This window comes from Schistocerca serialis, chromosome 2 (assembly GCF_023864345.2).
Source record: "Schistocerca serialis cubense isolate TAMUIC-IGC-003099 chromosome 2, iqSchSeri2.2, whole genome shotgun sequence".
In the NCBI taxonomy this organism is placed as follows: Eukaryota; Metazoa; Arthropoda; class Insecta; order Orthoptera; family Acrididae; genus Schistocerca; species Schistocerca serialis.
Window position 1 is genome coordinate 225,831,975 of NC_064639.1, and position 18,537 is coordinate 225,850,511.

At 41.2% G+C, this 18,537-nt stretch overlaps 1 protein-coding gene across 1 annotated transcript in view; it reads right to left on the reverse strand.

The window, feature by feature from the left end:
- Positions 1-382: 382 nt before the first annotated feature.
- LOC126456974 (UDP-glucosyltransferase 2-like) overlaps positions 383-18,537 on the reverse strand; it is a 99,928-nt gene continuing 81,773 nt past the window's right edge. Inside the window, exon 7 of the mRNA XM_050092918.1 lies at positions 383-2,179. Coding sequence (XP_049948875.1) covers positions 1,909-2,179 — 271 coding nt within the window. The 3' untranslated portion in view covers positions 383-1,908. The remainder of the gene's footprint in view (positions 2,180-18,537) is intronic.

Consider the following 18,537-nt stretch of genomic DNA (forward strand, 5'->3'; position numbering starts at 1 on the left):
TTTATTTATTTATTTTTTACAATTACCTGTCCAACAGTATCCAGAAAATATTCAGGAGATAGAGGTATAGAACACTTGATAACTTTGATTTTACTTTGTGGATATAATGAATTCCAATACACATAAAACTTTCTAGCCAATAGAAAAATCCACAGATGCTGTACAATGGTTAATTTATTTATACCTACCAGTGCAAAGCTATTTTAGACTTACTCATATAGCATAATGCACAACGCGCTACCTTGCGACCCAGGGCGGCGAGCCAGGCCCAGATTTAATCTATGTGGCAGATTAACGAGCGTGTGCTGGTACATCCACCATCCTGAATGTGTTTTCTAAGTGGTTTCCACAAATTGCAGCTTAGATAAAAAAACAGTTAAAATATGGTAAAAAATATTTTAATTCGTTAGTTCAGTTTGTATCCTTGTCTAAGACAAAGTTGGGACTCAGTAAGTCTCCGACAAAATATAATTGCATCACATAAATACAAAGAACAAAATTTACGCGGATCACAGACGGCTTACACGATTTCCGTCTATTTGGTCGCCTTGAGGACTGTGGAGTCAGGAAGAGCATCTAGAAACAAAGTTTGGTAATAAAATAAAAATTTAACAAATCCTGAGCAAGTGGACCCCATCGAAGAGGGAATAAAAGCTGTAGAAAAGAAGAAAGCTCTTTAGTGGGCGAAATATTGGATTTAACTATCAAATTGATCTAATTTCTTTGTTTGTTCTATGCTTAAACTTCTGTATCACCCTGTTATTCCTTTTCTCTTCTTCTTCTTCTCCTTCTTCTTCATTTTTTTACTATCAGATGTCGAGCATTAAACATTACCCTGTTGTAATGGATTGCTGTAAATATAAAGTGGACATACAAACTGTATAAAACAAAATAAGGAAACAATTAAACGTCGTGTCGACAACAGAAACATCACAGATAAAGCACAGCGTCAAATTGAATAAGGAAGCATAAGGATACCAGCCATGTTCTTGTTTAAGAAAACACTTTGGCGTTCAGCCCTTGTGATATTGGAAATTGAATTCATTATTGTTGCAACGTATGACAGCTCTTTTATGGTAGAAATCTGTCACAGTATCATGAGCTCGATGGGTTGACATCGCTCAAGAGAGTGCAGTGGCTTAAGGTACTATCCTCGTATTCCAGAGAAATGGAAACTTAATATAATATTTACAAGTTAATACGAGTATTTATAATATAGTAAAAACAGCAGCATTTTCCGTAGTTTCCTCAAAGTGGTTAAGTAAAATCCAGTGATATCTCTATTGTAAAATATACTGCTTATTTCCATTCCTTTACTCATAGTTCTGTTTTAATGGCGTCATCAACAAAGTGTTTAGTATAATTTTCATTTGTCTTTCACCTTCTTCCCACAATAACGCCCCATTGTTATGGAATATTGTAACTCTGTATGATACCAGAAAGTGTCAGATGTTACACTGAGTATGACTTGTTCACAACCTCTACGCCGCTGTTAATGGTGGACTTGGTTTACATTGGTACTACATCACAACTATAGGAAATATTAGCTCCATATATCGTTATTACAATAACTATTGGAACTTTTTCTCGATGAATCATGACCTTATTAATGGAATGTTCACTAATGAGTGTTACACAATATGAGGCGGTTATCACCAGACTGCGTCACAACAATATGTTATCACAACGTCACTTGTTCCATAAGACAGACGCACTCTTGTGCAGACCAGCTGCCAGATCAGAGGGCCTACCAAATCAGAGCGCGATTCTTCATACTGAGAAATGATTTCAAAAGCGAGCACAGATGTAACAACACAAACGATATTGTTATAACCGTACTTCCCAGTTCCTACAGGCAGCTGAACGTGGAAAGTTTGGTCTCCACAAGGTCTATCCACAAATGGAGCGTTAATGTTTCTTCTCCTTCGGCCTTGCTATGATGAACAGTCGTCGCGCGAGACAAAACATGGCACCAGCAACCGCAGCCGCTGCCAGCAGCAGGAAGGCGACGACGTCGAGCAGCAGCAGCTGCCACCAGTGCAGGTCGAGGGCAGCACTGCGCATGTGCGGGGCCCCCTTGTGACGTATCACGTACTCCACCCACCACACGGCGCGCTCCAAAGAGTCCGCCTGGTGCTCGCGGAATATCGACGAGAGCCTCCTCATGTTCTCTCTGTACCTGCCGAGCAAAACAATGTTATCAGCATTTCTCTCTTCCTACAGTACCTCTTAGCCCTGAATGTTCAAGAATTGTTTGAAACTGATCAACGTGGTCTGCAAGGAATTACTAAACTTATTTTTCAGAGTAAACAGCTATGACTCTAAGTGATAAGGACCAGTTTGTGGGATGTGGAAGGTAAATACGAGGGTAATCCCAAAAGTAAGATCTCCTATTTTTTATAAGTACATAGACCTGTTTATTTCTACAATCATATAATGAAGGCTTTCACGACCAGATGGCACTGTTGTTGATAATTCTTCCGGGTTATATGGCCGTGGTCCATAGAATTCTTCTATTCCTAACGTTTCGTCCAATACTACGTTAGACATCTTCAGAGGTATGACTGGTCGTGCTGAGTCCTGCCGACTGACGAGTCGGGCGTCGGAGAGCGGCCTAAATACCGAGGAAAGTGCGCGTGGTCCAGCTTGCACATAGCAGCAGAGAGAAAACTAGTCAAAGATAAAATGTAACTATCGATACTAGTCCGTCATAGATAAAAAAACACTTATCGATTCTGTAACGCCACTGTCCATATCTCGCTTAATTTCAAGGCCTCTTCTTTTCTATTAAAATTATCTTCACGTTTATAAATTTCAATAGCCTCCCTATACAGAAATTTATAAACATTCCATGGACTACGGCCATATAACCCGGAAGAACTATTTCTACAATGGCTTACATCAGTTTACAACTTGAACATTTAGCTATTTTTCGACATGATCACCATTTCTGTCGATGCATTTTTGTAGACGCTGTGGCAGTTTTTGTATGCCCATGTCATACCAGGTCGCCGCCATGCTGTTCAGAAAGTTATGAACCTCTTCTTTCACCTCGTCGTCGGAGCTGAATCGCTTTCCGGCCAAATGATCTTTTAACCTATGGAACAGGTGGTCACTGGGAACCAAGTCAGGGCTATAGGGTAGATTGGGGATTATGTGCCACTGAAACTGTTACAGGACAGCGTTGTCATGGAGAATGTGTACGCCCTTACTCAACATTCCTCATCTCCGGTTCTGAATTGCCCGTTTGGGTTTTTTCAGAGTCTCACAGTACCTGTCAGCTTTAATTGTGGTCCGGGCGATTCGGCTCCGACGACGAGGTGAAAGAAGGGGTTCATAACTTTCTGAACAGCATGGCGGCGAGCTGGTATGATATGGGCATACAAAAACTGCCACAGCGTCTACAAAAATGCATCGACAGAAGTGGTGATTATGTCGAAAACTAGCTACATGTTCAAGACGTAAATTGATGTAAACCACTGTAGAAAGAAACAGGTCTATCTACTTATAAAAAAATAGGAGACCTTACTTTCGGGATTACCCTCGTATTTTGTCGCCACATAAACTTGAGGAAGTGAAGAAGGGATGTATAGTTAGAATTTAGACAAGGGTAGTGATGTTATGCTAAAAAATGAAGGGAGGATGGAATATTAGACTTCAACATTTTGTTGTTGTTGCAGTAATTTGAAAATGTGAACGGAATCGACCATGACCTCATCAAGAAACAATTTCTGTGTTCTCTTTGACCTGGACCGAGTACTGCACATCAACCATCGTCCCATATAGCTCAGTCATATTCTCGAAACACAAATGACCTTCATAGGAAACAGTATATTTTAGTCTTCAGCGATCTTTGAAGGACAAAGTGCCTTGTCAAATGTTATGTGGTTGGTTAGAAAATTATATGTCTCACACATGAGTTGGACAATATTAACGATATGATATAGAATAATAAAACTACGATAAATCCATATGACCTGTTGTATAGGTTCACTGTCAGTCTACTGAGCCTGTTGAGAAATTCTTCGGGAACTCAGGTGGGAATCCTTGGAGGGAAGGCAAATGTGGCTTTGACGGACACTACTGAAAAAATTAAGAGAACCGGCATTTGAGCTGACTGTGGAACGGTTTTACTGCCACCAACGTACGTTTCGCCTAAGGATCACGAAGATAAGATAAGAAAAGTAATGGCTTTTACAGAGGCATATAGACAATCGATTTTTCCTCGCTCTGTTTATGGGTGGAACAGGAAAGAAAACGGCTAATATTGGTACAAAGTATCCTCCACCACCTACCGTATGGTACATTGCGGCGTGTATATGTAGTATTATACTTAGATGTATTACAGGTTGATGGTATCCTGCACCAAAGGTTATTTGTGTTTGTCATAGTTTTGATCCTCCCCCCATGAACCATGGACCTTGCCGTTGGTGGGGAGGCTTGCGTGCCTCAGCGATACAGATGGCCGTACCGTAGGTGCAACCACAACGGAGGGGTATCTGTTGAGAGGCCAGACAAACATGTGGTTCCTGAAGAGGGTCAGCAGCCTTTTCAGTAGTTGCAGGGGCAACAGTCTGGATGATTGACTGATCTGGCCTTGTAACATTAACCAAAACGGCCTTGCTGTGCTGGCACTGCGAACGGCTGAAAGCAAGGGGAAACTACAGCCGTAATTTTTCCCGACGACATGCAGCTTTACTGTATGATTAAATGATGATGGCGTCCTCTTGGGTAAAATATTCCGGAGGTAAAATAGTCCCCCATTCGGATCTCCGGGCGGGGACTACTCAAGAGGACGTCGCTATCAGGAGAAAGAAAACTGGCATTCTACGGATCGGAGCGTGGAATGTCAAATCCCTTAATCGGGCAGGTAGGTTAGAAAATTTAAAAAGGGAAATGGATAGGTTAAAGTTAGATATAGTGGGAATTAGTGAAGTTCGGTGGCAGGAGGAACAAGACTTTTGGTCAGGTGATTACAGGGTTATAAATACAAAATCAAATAGGGGTAATGCAGGAGTAGGTTTAATAATGAATAAAAAAATAGGAGTGCGGGTTAGCTACTACAAACAGCATAGTGAACGCATTATTGTGGCCAAGATAGACACGAAGCCCATGCCTACTACAGTAGTACAAGTTTATATGCCAACTATCTCTGCAGATGATGAAGAAATTGATGAAATGTATGACGAGATAAAAGAAATTATTCAGGTAGTGAAGGGAGACGAAAATTTAATAGTCATGGGTGACTGCAATTCGTCAGTAGGAAAAGGGAGAGAAGGAAACATAGTAGGTGAATATGGATTAGCGGGAAGAAATGAAAGAGGAAGCCGCCTTGTAGAATTTTGCACAGAGCATGATTCTTGGTTCAAGAATCATGAAAGAAGGTTGTATACCTGGAAGAATCGTGGAGATACTAAAAGGTATCAGATAGATTATATAATGGTAAGACAGAGATTTAGGAACCAGGTTTTAAATTGTAAGATATTTCCAGGGGCGTTTGTGGACTCTGACCACAATCTGTTGGTTATGAACTGCAGATTGAAACTGAAGAAACTGCAAAAAGGCGGGAATTTAAGGAGATGAGACCTGGATAAATTGAAAGAACCAGAGGTTGTAGAGAGTTTCAGGGAGAGCATAAGGGAACAATTGACAGGAATGGGGGAAAGAAATACAGTAGAAGAAGAATGGGTAGCTCTGAGGGATGAAGTGAAGGCAGCAGAGGATCAAGTAGGTAAAAAGACGAGGGCTAATAGAAATCCTTGGGTAATAGAAGAAATATTGAATTTAAGTGATGAAAGGAGAAATTATAAAAATGCAGTAAATGAAGCAGGCAAAAAGGAATACAAACGTCTCAAAAATGAGATCGACAGGAAGTTCAAAATGGCTAAGCAGGGATGGCTAGAGGACAAATGTAAGGATGTAGAGGCTTGTCTCACTAGGGGTAAGATAGATACAGCCTACAGGAAAATTAAAGAGACCTTTGGAGAGAAGAGAACCACTTGTATGAATATCAGGAGCTCAGATGGCAACCCAGTTCTAAGCAAAGAAGGGAAGGCAGAAAGGTGGAAGGAGTATATAGAGGGTTTATACAAGGGCGATGTACTTGAGGACAATATTATGGAAATGGAAGAGGATGTAGATGAAGATGAAATGGGAGATACGATACTGCGTGAAGAGTTTGACAGAGCACTGAAAGACCTGAGTCGAAACAAGGCCCCGGGAGTAGACAACATTCCATTAGAACTACTGATGGCCTTGGGAGAGCCAGTCATGACAAAACTCTACCATCTGGTGAGCAAGATGTATGAGACAGGTGAAATACCCTCAGACTTCAAAAAGAATATAATAATTCCAATCCCAAAGAAAGCAGGTGTTGACAGATGTGAAAATTACCGAACTATCAGTTTAATAAGTCACAGCTGCAAAATACTAACACGAGTTCTTTACAGACGAATGGAAAAACTAGTAGAAGGCAAACCTACGTTTCTAGCATTTGTAGACTTAGAGAAAGCTTTTGACAACGTTAACTGGAATACTCTCTTTCAAATTTTGAAGGTGGCAGGGGTAAAATACAGGGAGCGAAAGGCTATTTGCAATTTGTACAGAAACCAGATGGCAGTTATAAGAGTCGAGGGGCATGAAAGGGAAGCAGTGGTTGGGAAAGTAGTGAGACAGGGTTGTAGCCTCTCCCCGATGTTATTCAATCTGTATATTGAGCAAGCAGTAAAGGAAACAAAAGAAAAATTCGGAGTAGGTATTAAAATTCATGGAGAAGAAGTAAAAACTTTGAGGTTCGCCGATGACATTGTAATTCTGTCAGAGACAGCAAAGGACTTGGAAGAGCAGTTGAACGGAATGGACAGTGTCTTGAAAGGAGGATATAAGATGAACATCAACAAAAGCAAAACGAGGATAATGGAATGTAGTCAAATTAAATCGGGTGATGCTGAGGGGATTAGATTAGGAAATGAGACACTTAAAGTAGTAAAGGAGTTTTGCTATTTAGGGAGTAAAATAACTGATGATGGTCGAAGTAGAGAGGATATAAAATGTAGACTGGCAATGGCAAGGAAATCGTTTCTGAAGAAGAGAAATTTGTTAACATCGAGTATAGATTTAAGTGTCAGGAAGTTGTTTCTGAAAGTATTTGTATGGAGTGTAGCCATGTATGGAAGTGAAACATGGACGATAACCAGTTTGGACAAGAAGAGAATAGAAAGCTTTCGAAATGTGGTGCTACAGAAGAATGCTGAAGATAAGGTGGGTGGATCACGTAACTAATGAGGAGGTATTGAATAGGATTGGGGAGAAGAGAAGTTAGTGGGACAACTTGACTAGAAGAAGGGATCGGTTGGTAGGACATGTTTTGAGGCATCAAGGGATCACAAATTTAGTATTGGAAGGCAGCGTGGAGGGTAAAAATCGTAGAGGGAGACCAAGAGATCAATACATTAAGCAGATTCAGAAGGATGTAGGTTGCAGTAGGTACTGGGAGATGAAGAAGCTTGCACAGGATAGAGTAGCATGGAGAGCTGCATCAAACCAGTCTCAGGACTGAAGACCACAACAACAACAACATAGTTTTGATATGTTTTTACGTGTTTGCACTATCTAAAGTTTTATGTTTTGTTTATTTATTTAGGAAGACAGACGTGTCTGATAATGATCATAAAATAAGGAATATGTTATACTCAACGACTCTTTTGAATTCTACAAATTTTAAAGATAGGTTTGCTCTCTACTTCAAACTGTTTCACACTTCATTATCATGAACATGTGCACTTATAAATATCGAGAATTCTAATCTCCTTACTTCCATTCACATGCTATATTAATTTTCAGAGTGCTTCTATCTACTGTACAAAACTGAAAATACTGTGTTTTTGGGAAATTAGAAGATAGTAGTTGCAGAAAACCATTCAGTATTTTTCTGAAAAAGATAGTTAACGATATCTTCTTTTACTTTGTCTTCAGTCAGTTATAAAACTCGTGTCATCTGCAGGAGGTACAGAGTGGTTATAATTAAACTTTTGCTGCTTGAGCCATTGTAAACGGAGAACTATTTACTGTATGAGTTCCCAACTTCATAAGAATGGTATTCAGGCTGTACACTGCAGAGTTGCGTTGTCAGCAGTGTTAGTGTCATAACTTGCCTTTGGGCGCAAGTACTGGTACGCTGTCCCAAGGTTGAAACAAAAGCATTAACGTACGTTACTGTTGCAGACGGTCAATACGGGTCTGGACAAGGTGAGCAGGGCTTCATTTGTAAAGCTATTACAAATCTTTGGAAATTACTTTTGTGCCAATTACAGCTCCAACAAATGACCAAATTTCTTTCGGCTTTGGAGATGGTCCAGCGATAATATTTTGCTACAGGAGCTATTGCAGGCTTCGCGAAATCCTTTTGATAGCCGAAGCATGTGAAACTCTACAGGAGGTCTGACCACGATTTGCCCACCTGGAGCGCGCTCGCATTCCCCGAGTGCAGCTGAGTCTGCTCAGCGCGCCGGTTTCCCCCACCACTATGTTGCTCAGAGCAGGTGTATGATTGAGACGGCTATATGCAGAAGGGTGCGCAAGCGGGAAACTTAGGAAAAGGTGTTTGCAACACATGCGACTACTTCTAAGAGGACAGTATTTTAGTATACTTTTATACAGCAGGATTTTACGACTAGTGCGTATTTTCAACTTTTTAATTTTCTATTAAAGCATTAACATTATTACTTAAGTAAATAAGCCCGTTAGAAAGCCTTTTTATGAAAATAAAAATCAGTCGTCTGCTGTTGCTGACAACCGATTTTTATTCTTGTGAAATGAATTGGTACCGCAGTTGCTGAACAACAGCTACGAAGAGAAACATTAGATAAAATTAATGTTAATCAGTTGAAATCGATTTGCAAAAGTGAATAAATAAAACATGATTTTGCGACTGGTTGCTGCATATTTGGTAATTTTATGGTTTACGGTTGCTGCACGACTTGAGAACCACATGGAGCCCACCGTTTATACGATACATTAGTGTTAATGAAGTGAACAGATATATAGAAAGTTTTACATACAGGCATTTAACATTAGGCTGTGATATTTATAATTTCGATTTTTGAATGTGTAATATATCTATAATCATGGTTCGTGATACAGACAAACACATGGAGTTATACAAATTAAAATTTGATAAACCTGAATGTTGGTGGAACTCAGTCAATTTCGTAGCAGAAAAAGAAATTCGCACACCTACATCATCCAAACATTGGTTGAACTTTAATGGTTTGCCTGTGCAGTGGACGATATTACTCTTGGAGTAGCATTTTATAAAAGTTCTGTAAATTCCTATCAACTCAAGTTTTAAATAATTAGGAACATCAGCAGCCAAGAGCGAGAATGGTCCGACAAATAAAGCGAAATCAGTCTTCAGTCTTCTGAAGTTTTGCAATCTCTTTGGAGAACTCATGATGAAATGTTTCAGTTACTGAAACGTAGGCAGGCATGTTTAGTCCACAAATGACAGGCTTGAATTCTTCGAAATATTCGATATCATGAACTTGAAAGTAATTTTTCTGTAGGATCAATCGTGTCCACCAATTCTATTACCAAATAAATCTCCATCTACATTAAGATAATAAATTCAAATATTTGGTGACGTCCATCATAAGAGATTCTGTTACTATTTTAGTTTTTTCCTAATGGCCGCCTTCAGTTCAGCCACCATGTACTCTCGTCAGCCAGAAGACGAGGTCACCATGTCGTCTTTGTGGGCAGTGCTGTAATGACGTTCCAGTGAGTGGTTTTTTCTTTTAATTCATAATAATGCGATGGCAAATTAATCCCTTTGAGTGACTTTAAAAACGACACTAAAAATTAGGCACTGAATGTAGCTGCGTCTCCACTTTTTGGTTTTTTCGACAAGCGCGTAGACGCCGCAGTATTCGTAATGCAGAACGCAATCTAATTTAACACAACTGAAAACTTGAAATAAAAAAGGCTAAGTACCATAATAGGGAATTTTGAGGTCTTGGGTGAAATGTAGTCTACATTCTAAGCCTCAAACTGCCATGAATAAAAATGTAGTACCAAATGCAATCAACAGATGATACGGGGTTCAACGAGCACTGCTGTTAACATTTGAAAGACTCTACATTCCGCGTGCTTCTTCCTTAGTGTTGGATAAAATGACGGAGACAGCAGATGTTTATAACAGTCTGAGTGGAAAGAAATGACAAATTAAAGGGAAAAGCTGGAAAGTGGAGGGAATGAATACATAAATTCAAGTAATAAATGTATTCCTGCAATAGCTCGTCCAGCACCGGAGGCAGGTCTCATCACTGACCATAACTGGCTACTATGTTTATTCTTCATTTGCCAAATGCGCTGCTCCAGAAGATGTGAAGGACATGATACATCAGTCAAGGAAAAGAAAGCCATTCATCGTCAGTAACAAAAAAATGGCTCTGAGCACTATGCGACATAACTTCTGAGGTCATCAGTCGCCTAGAACTTAGAACTAATTAAACCTAAGGACATCACACACATCCATGCCCGAGGCAGGATTCGAACCTGCGACCGTAGCGGTCGCTCGGTTCCAGACTGCAGCGCCTAGAACCGCACGGCCACTCCGGCCGGCATCGTCAGTAACATAAATGCATCTGCCTTCTTAGATTTCAAGAAAGTTCCGTATTGTAATCTAAACACAGCAAATCTAAACATATCCAGAGTACAGTGGCTATCGTTGGATAAACATAAGACTCATGTAGTTAGGATCAGAAGGCCGGGTAAGATATCACTACTTTGAGAAAACAAGCACGAGTACACGACGTCAAGAAATTGCAAATTCAACAAATTTGAAATGATGCAGTACGCGACAAATAATGACCAACTACAATTTTATGTAAGAAGAATTAACTTTTACTATCTTTTTCCTGGGTATTGAACTACAGCACTTACAGCCTTTTATCGCATTCCCTCTTTCAGTAAGTTTTTCATACTATTACAGCACAATGTTTGTAATTTCGTTTGGAAACAGGATCCATGCTGTGCTTAACTTTCAAATAAAACACGTTGATACTGCCATGATAGCCATTAATTGTCTTGTATACTTAAAACTCTTTTTCCTCAAATTCACGATTTTGGGACTTTTATTTCACGTCTTCAAATGGTCTCGCTAGCAAAGCGCTTGGCGTTGCTCAAGCCGTGTGCCTCGCTCTACCGGCGTCCGTTCGTAGCCTTCCTGCTCCCTCCCCTTTTCGCCCCTCAGCACTTTTCGTCGCTGGGCTTGGAGCGCTAAAGCCTGTATCACACGACACGCCTATCTTATACAAGTCTGCACCAGCGTATCAGCGCGTACAAGTCTGTAACTAACTGCCAACTGTCTCGTTAGTCCTACTACACGACACACACCTAACGTGTCAGTACGTACCAGCTCCTCAAGAGTACACATTCGGAACCACAGGGTTGGTTATATAGGTTACTTTGTTGAGTGTCGAATTTGATATTTCTGTAAAGCTGCTATTTACTCGTATTTAAATTTCGATCTAGCTTTGTATTTATTAAGCAGTTTTTGTTATCTTGTGCAGCTACAATGAAATCACGTTATGGAGAATTATGGACTGAAGTGTTCGTTTTATGTCATCCTAGGACAAGCAAACGGTTATCTATGTTTACATTTCTCAGCATTTTAGACATGGAGGACGCATTCATCTACGCAGCATTCGCCGTGACAGTGTTCGTCTTAGTCTTTAGGAAGAGGAGAGAACGACGACGTAATGCCAGGAGTAGGATTTTCGTCAAGGTGGATTTGCCTTTCCGATCTTATACGTCAGAATTCGAACAAGTGACACAGTATTGAGGGACGCTATTTCACAATAGTGCGAACGCAAAAGTGCAAAACGGCTTTTACAGACCTCACTGGTCGCGTCCAGCATTACTGCTTTGACTCTTGTGCCATTCTCTCAACACATGCATGCTAAAATAATACAAAAGATGCAAACAAATCAGACACGTGCGGTTCTTTCAGCAATTAAGTTGACACACGCATATCGAAAGCAAAATTACATGCATATTTACGTAAAACATATAAATTCAGAATGAAACATTAGGAGACGTACATTATCAGGGACCGACCGAGATGGCCCAGTGGTTAGCACACTGGACTCGCATTCGGGAGGAAGACGGTTCAAATCTGCGTCCGGCTATCCAGATTTAGGTTTTCCGTGGTTTCCCTAAATCACTCGAGGCAAATGCCGGGATGGTTCCTGTGAAAGGGCACGACCGATTTCCTTCTCCATCTTCTTCTTCTCCCTCTTCTTCTTGATTGGTTCTACAGTCCTTGAAGAACCTTGGCCTTCTGTATCACCTGCTTCCATTCTTCTCTGTCCATCGCCTTCCTCCTCCAATTTCTTATTCCCGTCGCCTTTAGATCTTCTTCCATATCGTCCCGCCACCTATTCCTGGGTCTACCTCTTCTCCCGTCAGGTTTTCCCAAGAAAACTTTCTTGACACTTCCGAGTTTCTGGCATTTTCTGTACATGTGCTACCCATCTTATTCTTCCCTGCTTAATTTCAACAACACTGTCCATCTGTCCAAAAAGTGTTTGCAGTTCTACATTTGTCCTTACTCTCCAGCCGTCTTCCTCTCTCACTGCTCCAAAAATCCTTCTCAGTATCTTTCTTCCCCATCTCAATAACCAGTTCTCCTCCTTTAATGTCAGTACCCAGACTTCTGATCCATATACTACTATAGATCTTAATATGGTCGTGTATATTTTGATTTTTGTATTCCTACTAAAATTCCTGGAACTAAATACATTCTGCAAGGCAAAATAGCAACGATTCCCACTCTCTATCCTTTCTTGCATTTCTGCTGCTACTTTATTGTCCTCCGTTATTACAGAACCTAAATATTTAAATGTTTTCACTCTTTCATATTATTCCCCATTCATTACTATTGGATTCTTTTGTCCGTTTATATTGGGCTCCCCGATCACCATATACTTTGTTTTGTTTATGTTTACTTCTAAACCTACTTCTCTTGCTGCTTCGTCTAAAGCATCGTAGTTCCCCTTTAATGCCTTTACATTCCTTGCCATTAATGCTTCGTCATCCGCATATGCTACCACTTGAACTTGCCAATTAAGTATTGTTCCTCCTGGGTTTAACGGCATTTGCCGCATCACCTTTTCCAAAACTAAATTAAATAGCATTGTAGAGATCACATCTCCCTGTAATAGCCCTCTCTGTACTTGGAATTCACCAGAGACATCTTGCTCTATTCATACTTTACACACTGTTGCTTTCTTGTAATTTCTGTTAAATTGACCAGTTTTAGTGGGAGTCTAAATTATTCATGATGTGTATAATTTTCTTCCTGTGTTGGCTGCCGTACGCTTTCTTAAAATCAATGTACAATTGATGTAGTTGCTTGTCATACTCATACAACTTCTCTAGCACTTGTCTTAATAAAAATATCTGATCCATCGTGGATCTGTTCCTCCTAAATCCAAACTGATAGTTCCCCAATATATACGTAAAACATATAAATTCAGAATGAAACATTAGGAGACGTATCTTATTAGGGACCGACCGAGATAGCCCAGTGGTTAGCACACTGGACTCGCATTCGGGACGAAGACGGTTCAAATCTGCGTCCGGCCACCCAGATTTGTTTGCCGTCATTTCCCTAAATCACTCCAGGCAAACGACGGAATGGTTCCTGTGAAAGGGCACGACCGATTTCCTTCCCCATCCTTGACACGATCAGAGGCTGTGTTCCGTGTCTAATAACCTCGATGTCAAGGGGACGTTAAACCCAATCTTCCTTCCTCCTTATTACGATACAGCGTATCCAGAGGATCGTATGGACACATTTCCTTGCTGGATGCCTCAAAAAGCACGCTTATACTTCCTTTTTCCATTCCATTCATACAATCGAAAGCTCTCACTAGATATACAGCTTTTCTCAGAACAAAAAAGAGAATTTTCATTTATCTTAATACTCTATATATAAAAAATTACTTTTAGGGACTCACTCAATGCATCTTTGCAAGATATCACGTGATTTTTGTAATTTCATTGTATTCTTGAAATAATATTTTGCTTTTAAGCCTACAAATTGTCACCTGCTTACCGTCTTTCTCCTTTAAGTAGTTGACCCTTTTTTTTAGCTAGGTATGGCCGACTTCCTTAAGACAACATACATGCAGCCGTCATTAGCTTTTATTTTTACGAAATATTTAATGTTCCAATCGTAATTTAAGACTTCGCAGAGGTTCAGTTCTCGTTTCAGTCAGATTCTTTTTTCAGTATTACGTGCTCATCATTGTCATTAATAACCTGCTCCGCAGCCGTAATCGGTAACGTATTCTTGTGCGGTGGCTTTCGACCCGGAAGTAAACCGTTCCAAATCTTGGAATATTTTCACTGCCAATATTTGGCTGGCTAGAAGAGGTGGTGTTGTGCAGTTCCTGGTCTATAATCTTTACGCCGGTGCCATGAACTAATTTCCAAACGTCCCAGCAGTGTCTCATGTAGTGAGGGCATGTAATACTGTTGATGTTGATGCGCCAGTTGTAAGGGGACGTTAAGCTTGGGTATGCCCTTGGAACTATTTGTGAGGGGTAGGCTATGTGATTATGTGATCACACCCTCTGCCTTCCCTTTATCCATAACAACACAAACCCAACATTACACTGTACACACACTCGTCATAGTCGCCCACAAGATGCAGATACGCACGTCACACCCATGACAAGTCGGGAAGAGAAGCTGCTTCTGCGATCTCCGCATGGGCGCACCTTTTTGAAACTAAAGCCATGTCGACATTTCTTTCCTTCTGGCCTGCAAAGCAAAATACTGTTCTCTTTTATCATTGTAGATGATTGAATAACGTCTCCGAACACGTTATGTAATCGATCATGGAGCCTATCATCTTCATGGAGTGCATCGATGGGTATCTCTAACCAACAGACCCGTACTCAGCACTACTGAGAACGGATCCTCTTACTTCAGTCGTAGAATATAACGCAATGCTTATTGCAGTACCAGAATTCGTAACGGATACCGGTTTCCGCGAGGAGTGGGTTAGCATTTATGACATTCGAGCACGATTCATTGTCCAACTCAAACTTGGCAGGGTTTCTTCTTGTTTACTCCTAAAGTATGCTTTCTCTCGGTGATCGCCTACAACTCCAACTTCTAGTTCAGCACGCGTCTTTAAACTGTCAGTTGTAAATGCACACCGAATGGTGCGTTTTGGAAGAAGCGTTTTAGCACTAGGTGACCCAGAGATTTCTTGGGGTCTGCCCACCACTAACTAGCTACAACTCATTATCTTTGCCTCAGTATCTCCAGTGAGAGTAGTATAGTTATTTTAACCAACTTTGCTGTCTTTTTTATTATTAAATTCTTTTTCATGAAATATTTCGCCTAACGGTATAATATGAGGCATAACAGTACGATATGTTATCTCAGAGATCATTGTTAAATGCCAGAAACGTTATCTGCTTCCCTGGTAAAAAGCAAGATTAGTAGAGACGAGCTAAAATTTCGTTTCTGGCCTCTAAGCAATGGAACTGCAGTAATTATTGCCGTACAGTAGCGACCCAAATCCACAATACTAAGGGCAGGACACATGCGAAAATGGGAGGGGAGGGAGGGGAAGGGGGGGAGATACGGAAACTGACAGTATGTATTACACCGTATACAGCAGCAGAACAACAATAGAACTTCTACGATTCAGATTTACAGCTACAAACAAAACAGTGCAAAAAGAAAGATCAAACATCACTACATCCTGTGTGGTGGGGAGCTTGGTAAGTGGTTTTGTTGGAACTAACTGAAGTGTCCTTGACTTGGAACACTTCCCCAAGAAACACACGAGTTTGCACAAGAACAGCAGCGAGGCCAAGAAATGTAATTTTCAGTTAGTATTCGTAACATAAGAAGCTGAAAAAAAGTTATATTTACTTTCTGACTTGACATCCTTCATCAGACACAGCCCTGTTAACTAACTGCTACAAGCAGTCACTGAAATTGCTACACCCGACCTTGGGCACAGCACTGACGATTGCTAATTGTTTTCGAAGTCGTCTGCTATGAAACATGAGCGGTTTACGAACACGTGCCAAGGAAAGGGTTTCCTTACCAGAGGAAATACGAAATGTGAGGTTGTCCACGTGAGTTGGCGTGCTAAAATAAATTCGTTACATTTGAGTTACATGATAAACCATACAAATTTAAATGTAGTAGATTCAGCTAAATACCTAGGGATTACTACCACAAACAACTTGAAACGCTCACATAGAAAATACTGTGGGAAAGGCGAACCAAAGACATGATTTTATTGGCAGAACACTTTGAAGATACCTTCCCTCAACCGGCCTTCCCTGTCCCCATTGTCTATATTAACGCCTAACTAAACTTAAGAAGTACTGTAGGCGGGCTGCAGCTCGCAGCTGCAATTAATTCCTCGAGGTGTCGCTCCAAAACGAATTAAATGTATGGAACAGATAACATTTGAGCCTCAGAACTTTCCGTCTCCAGCGCCATCATGAAAATCCCCACATTAGTTCTTGAGATTAGCATTAACACACAGAAACAAAAAAAACGTGGCGGGGGACTGCAATTAATTTATAATCCATGTAGTAGAAGAACATTGACACTGACGGAAAAAAATCAAAACACTAAGAAGGAGTTGTGCGGCATAAATGAAAGCTGACAGTCGTGGTTCCACATCTGAAACGTGATGTCTAGTCAGATTTCGCGGCAGTTGCTACTATGAGCATCTATGAGCCACTGAGCAGCAGCTGGCACCACAGTGACACAACGAACTGTTACAAATAGATTTCAAGGACAGCTCGGATCCTGATACCGTATAGCTCGCATTTCACTGACCCCAAAACACCGCCATTTGCGACTTCAGTGCTGTCACGTGACAGCTCATTGGGGTACAGGGTGGAGGTTCAAATGGTTCAAATGACTCTGACCACTATGGGACTTAACTTCTGAGGTCGTCAGTCCCCTAGAACTTAGAACAACTTAAACCTAACTAACCTAAGGATATCACACACATCCATGCCCGAGGGAGGATTCGAACCTGTGACATTAGCGGTCGCGCGGTTCCACACTGAAGCACCTAGAACCGCTTGGCCACTACGGCCGGCCCAGGGTGGAGGCCTGTTGTGTTTTCTAATTGAAGCTGGTTTTGCCACGGTGCTAGTGATGTCCGTGTGTTGGTTAGAAAGATGCCAGTTGAGGGCCTGCAACCAACCTGTGTGCGTCCTAAACGCACTGAACCAACCCATTGAGTTATGGTATGAGGAGTGATTTCGTATGACGGCATGAGCACTCTCGTGACTCTCCTACGCATTGTAACTGCAAATTTGTACGTCAGACTAGTGATACGCCCTGACGGCCGGGGTGGCCGAGCGGTTCTAGGCGCTACAAGCTGGAACCGTGCGACCGCAACGGTCGCAGGTTCGAATCCTGCCTCGGACATGGATGTGTGTGATGTCCTCAGGTTAGTTAGGTTTACGTAGTTCTAAGTTCTAGGCGACTGATGACCTCAAACGTTAAGTCCCATAGTGCTCAGAGCCATTAAAACCATTTGATACGCCCTGTTTGCTGACATTCATGAACAATATTCCATGGAGCGTTTTCCAGCAGGATAACGCTCTCCCACATACGGCAGTCGTAACCCAACATGCTTTACAGACTATCGGCATGTTTCCTCGGCTGCTCGGTCACCAGATCTCTCTCCAGTCGAGAACATATGGGACATCATCGAACGAAACCTCCAGTGTCATCCACAACCAGTATTAATCGTCCCGGTATTGAGCAACAGGCATGGAACTCCATCCCAAAAACTGACATCTGGCACCTGTACGACACAACGCATGCACGTTTGCATGCTTGAACTCGACATTCTGGCGGTTACACCGGTTATTAAGGTATCAGCATTTCACATTTGTAATGGCTTATCTCCCGCTCACATTAACTTGTTTTCTTGCCATTTTACCTGTACAAATGAATTCCCAAAATTTCATTTCTTGCCATGTTACGCTGACGAATGAATTCCCCAAATTTCATTTCTCTATATTAATTACACTACTGGCTATTAAAATTGCTAAACCAAGAAGAAATGCAGATGATAAACGGGTATTCATTGGACAAATATATTATACTAGAACTGAAATGTTATAAATTTTCACACAATTTGGATGCATAAATACTGAGAAATCAGTACCCAGAACAACCACATCTAGCCGTAATAACGGCCTTGATATGCCTGGGCATTGAGTCAAACACAGCTTGGATGGCGTGTACAGGTACAGCTGCCCATGCAGCTTCAACACGATACCACAGTTCATCAAGAGTAGTGACTGGCGTATAGTGACGAGCCAGTTGCTCGGCCACCATTGACCAGACGTTTTCAATTGGTGAGAGATCTGGAGAATGTGCTGGCCAGGGCGGCAGTCGAACATTTTCTGTATCCAGACAGGCCCGTACAGGACCTGCAACATGCGGTCGTGGATTATCCAGCTGAAA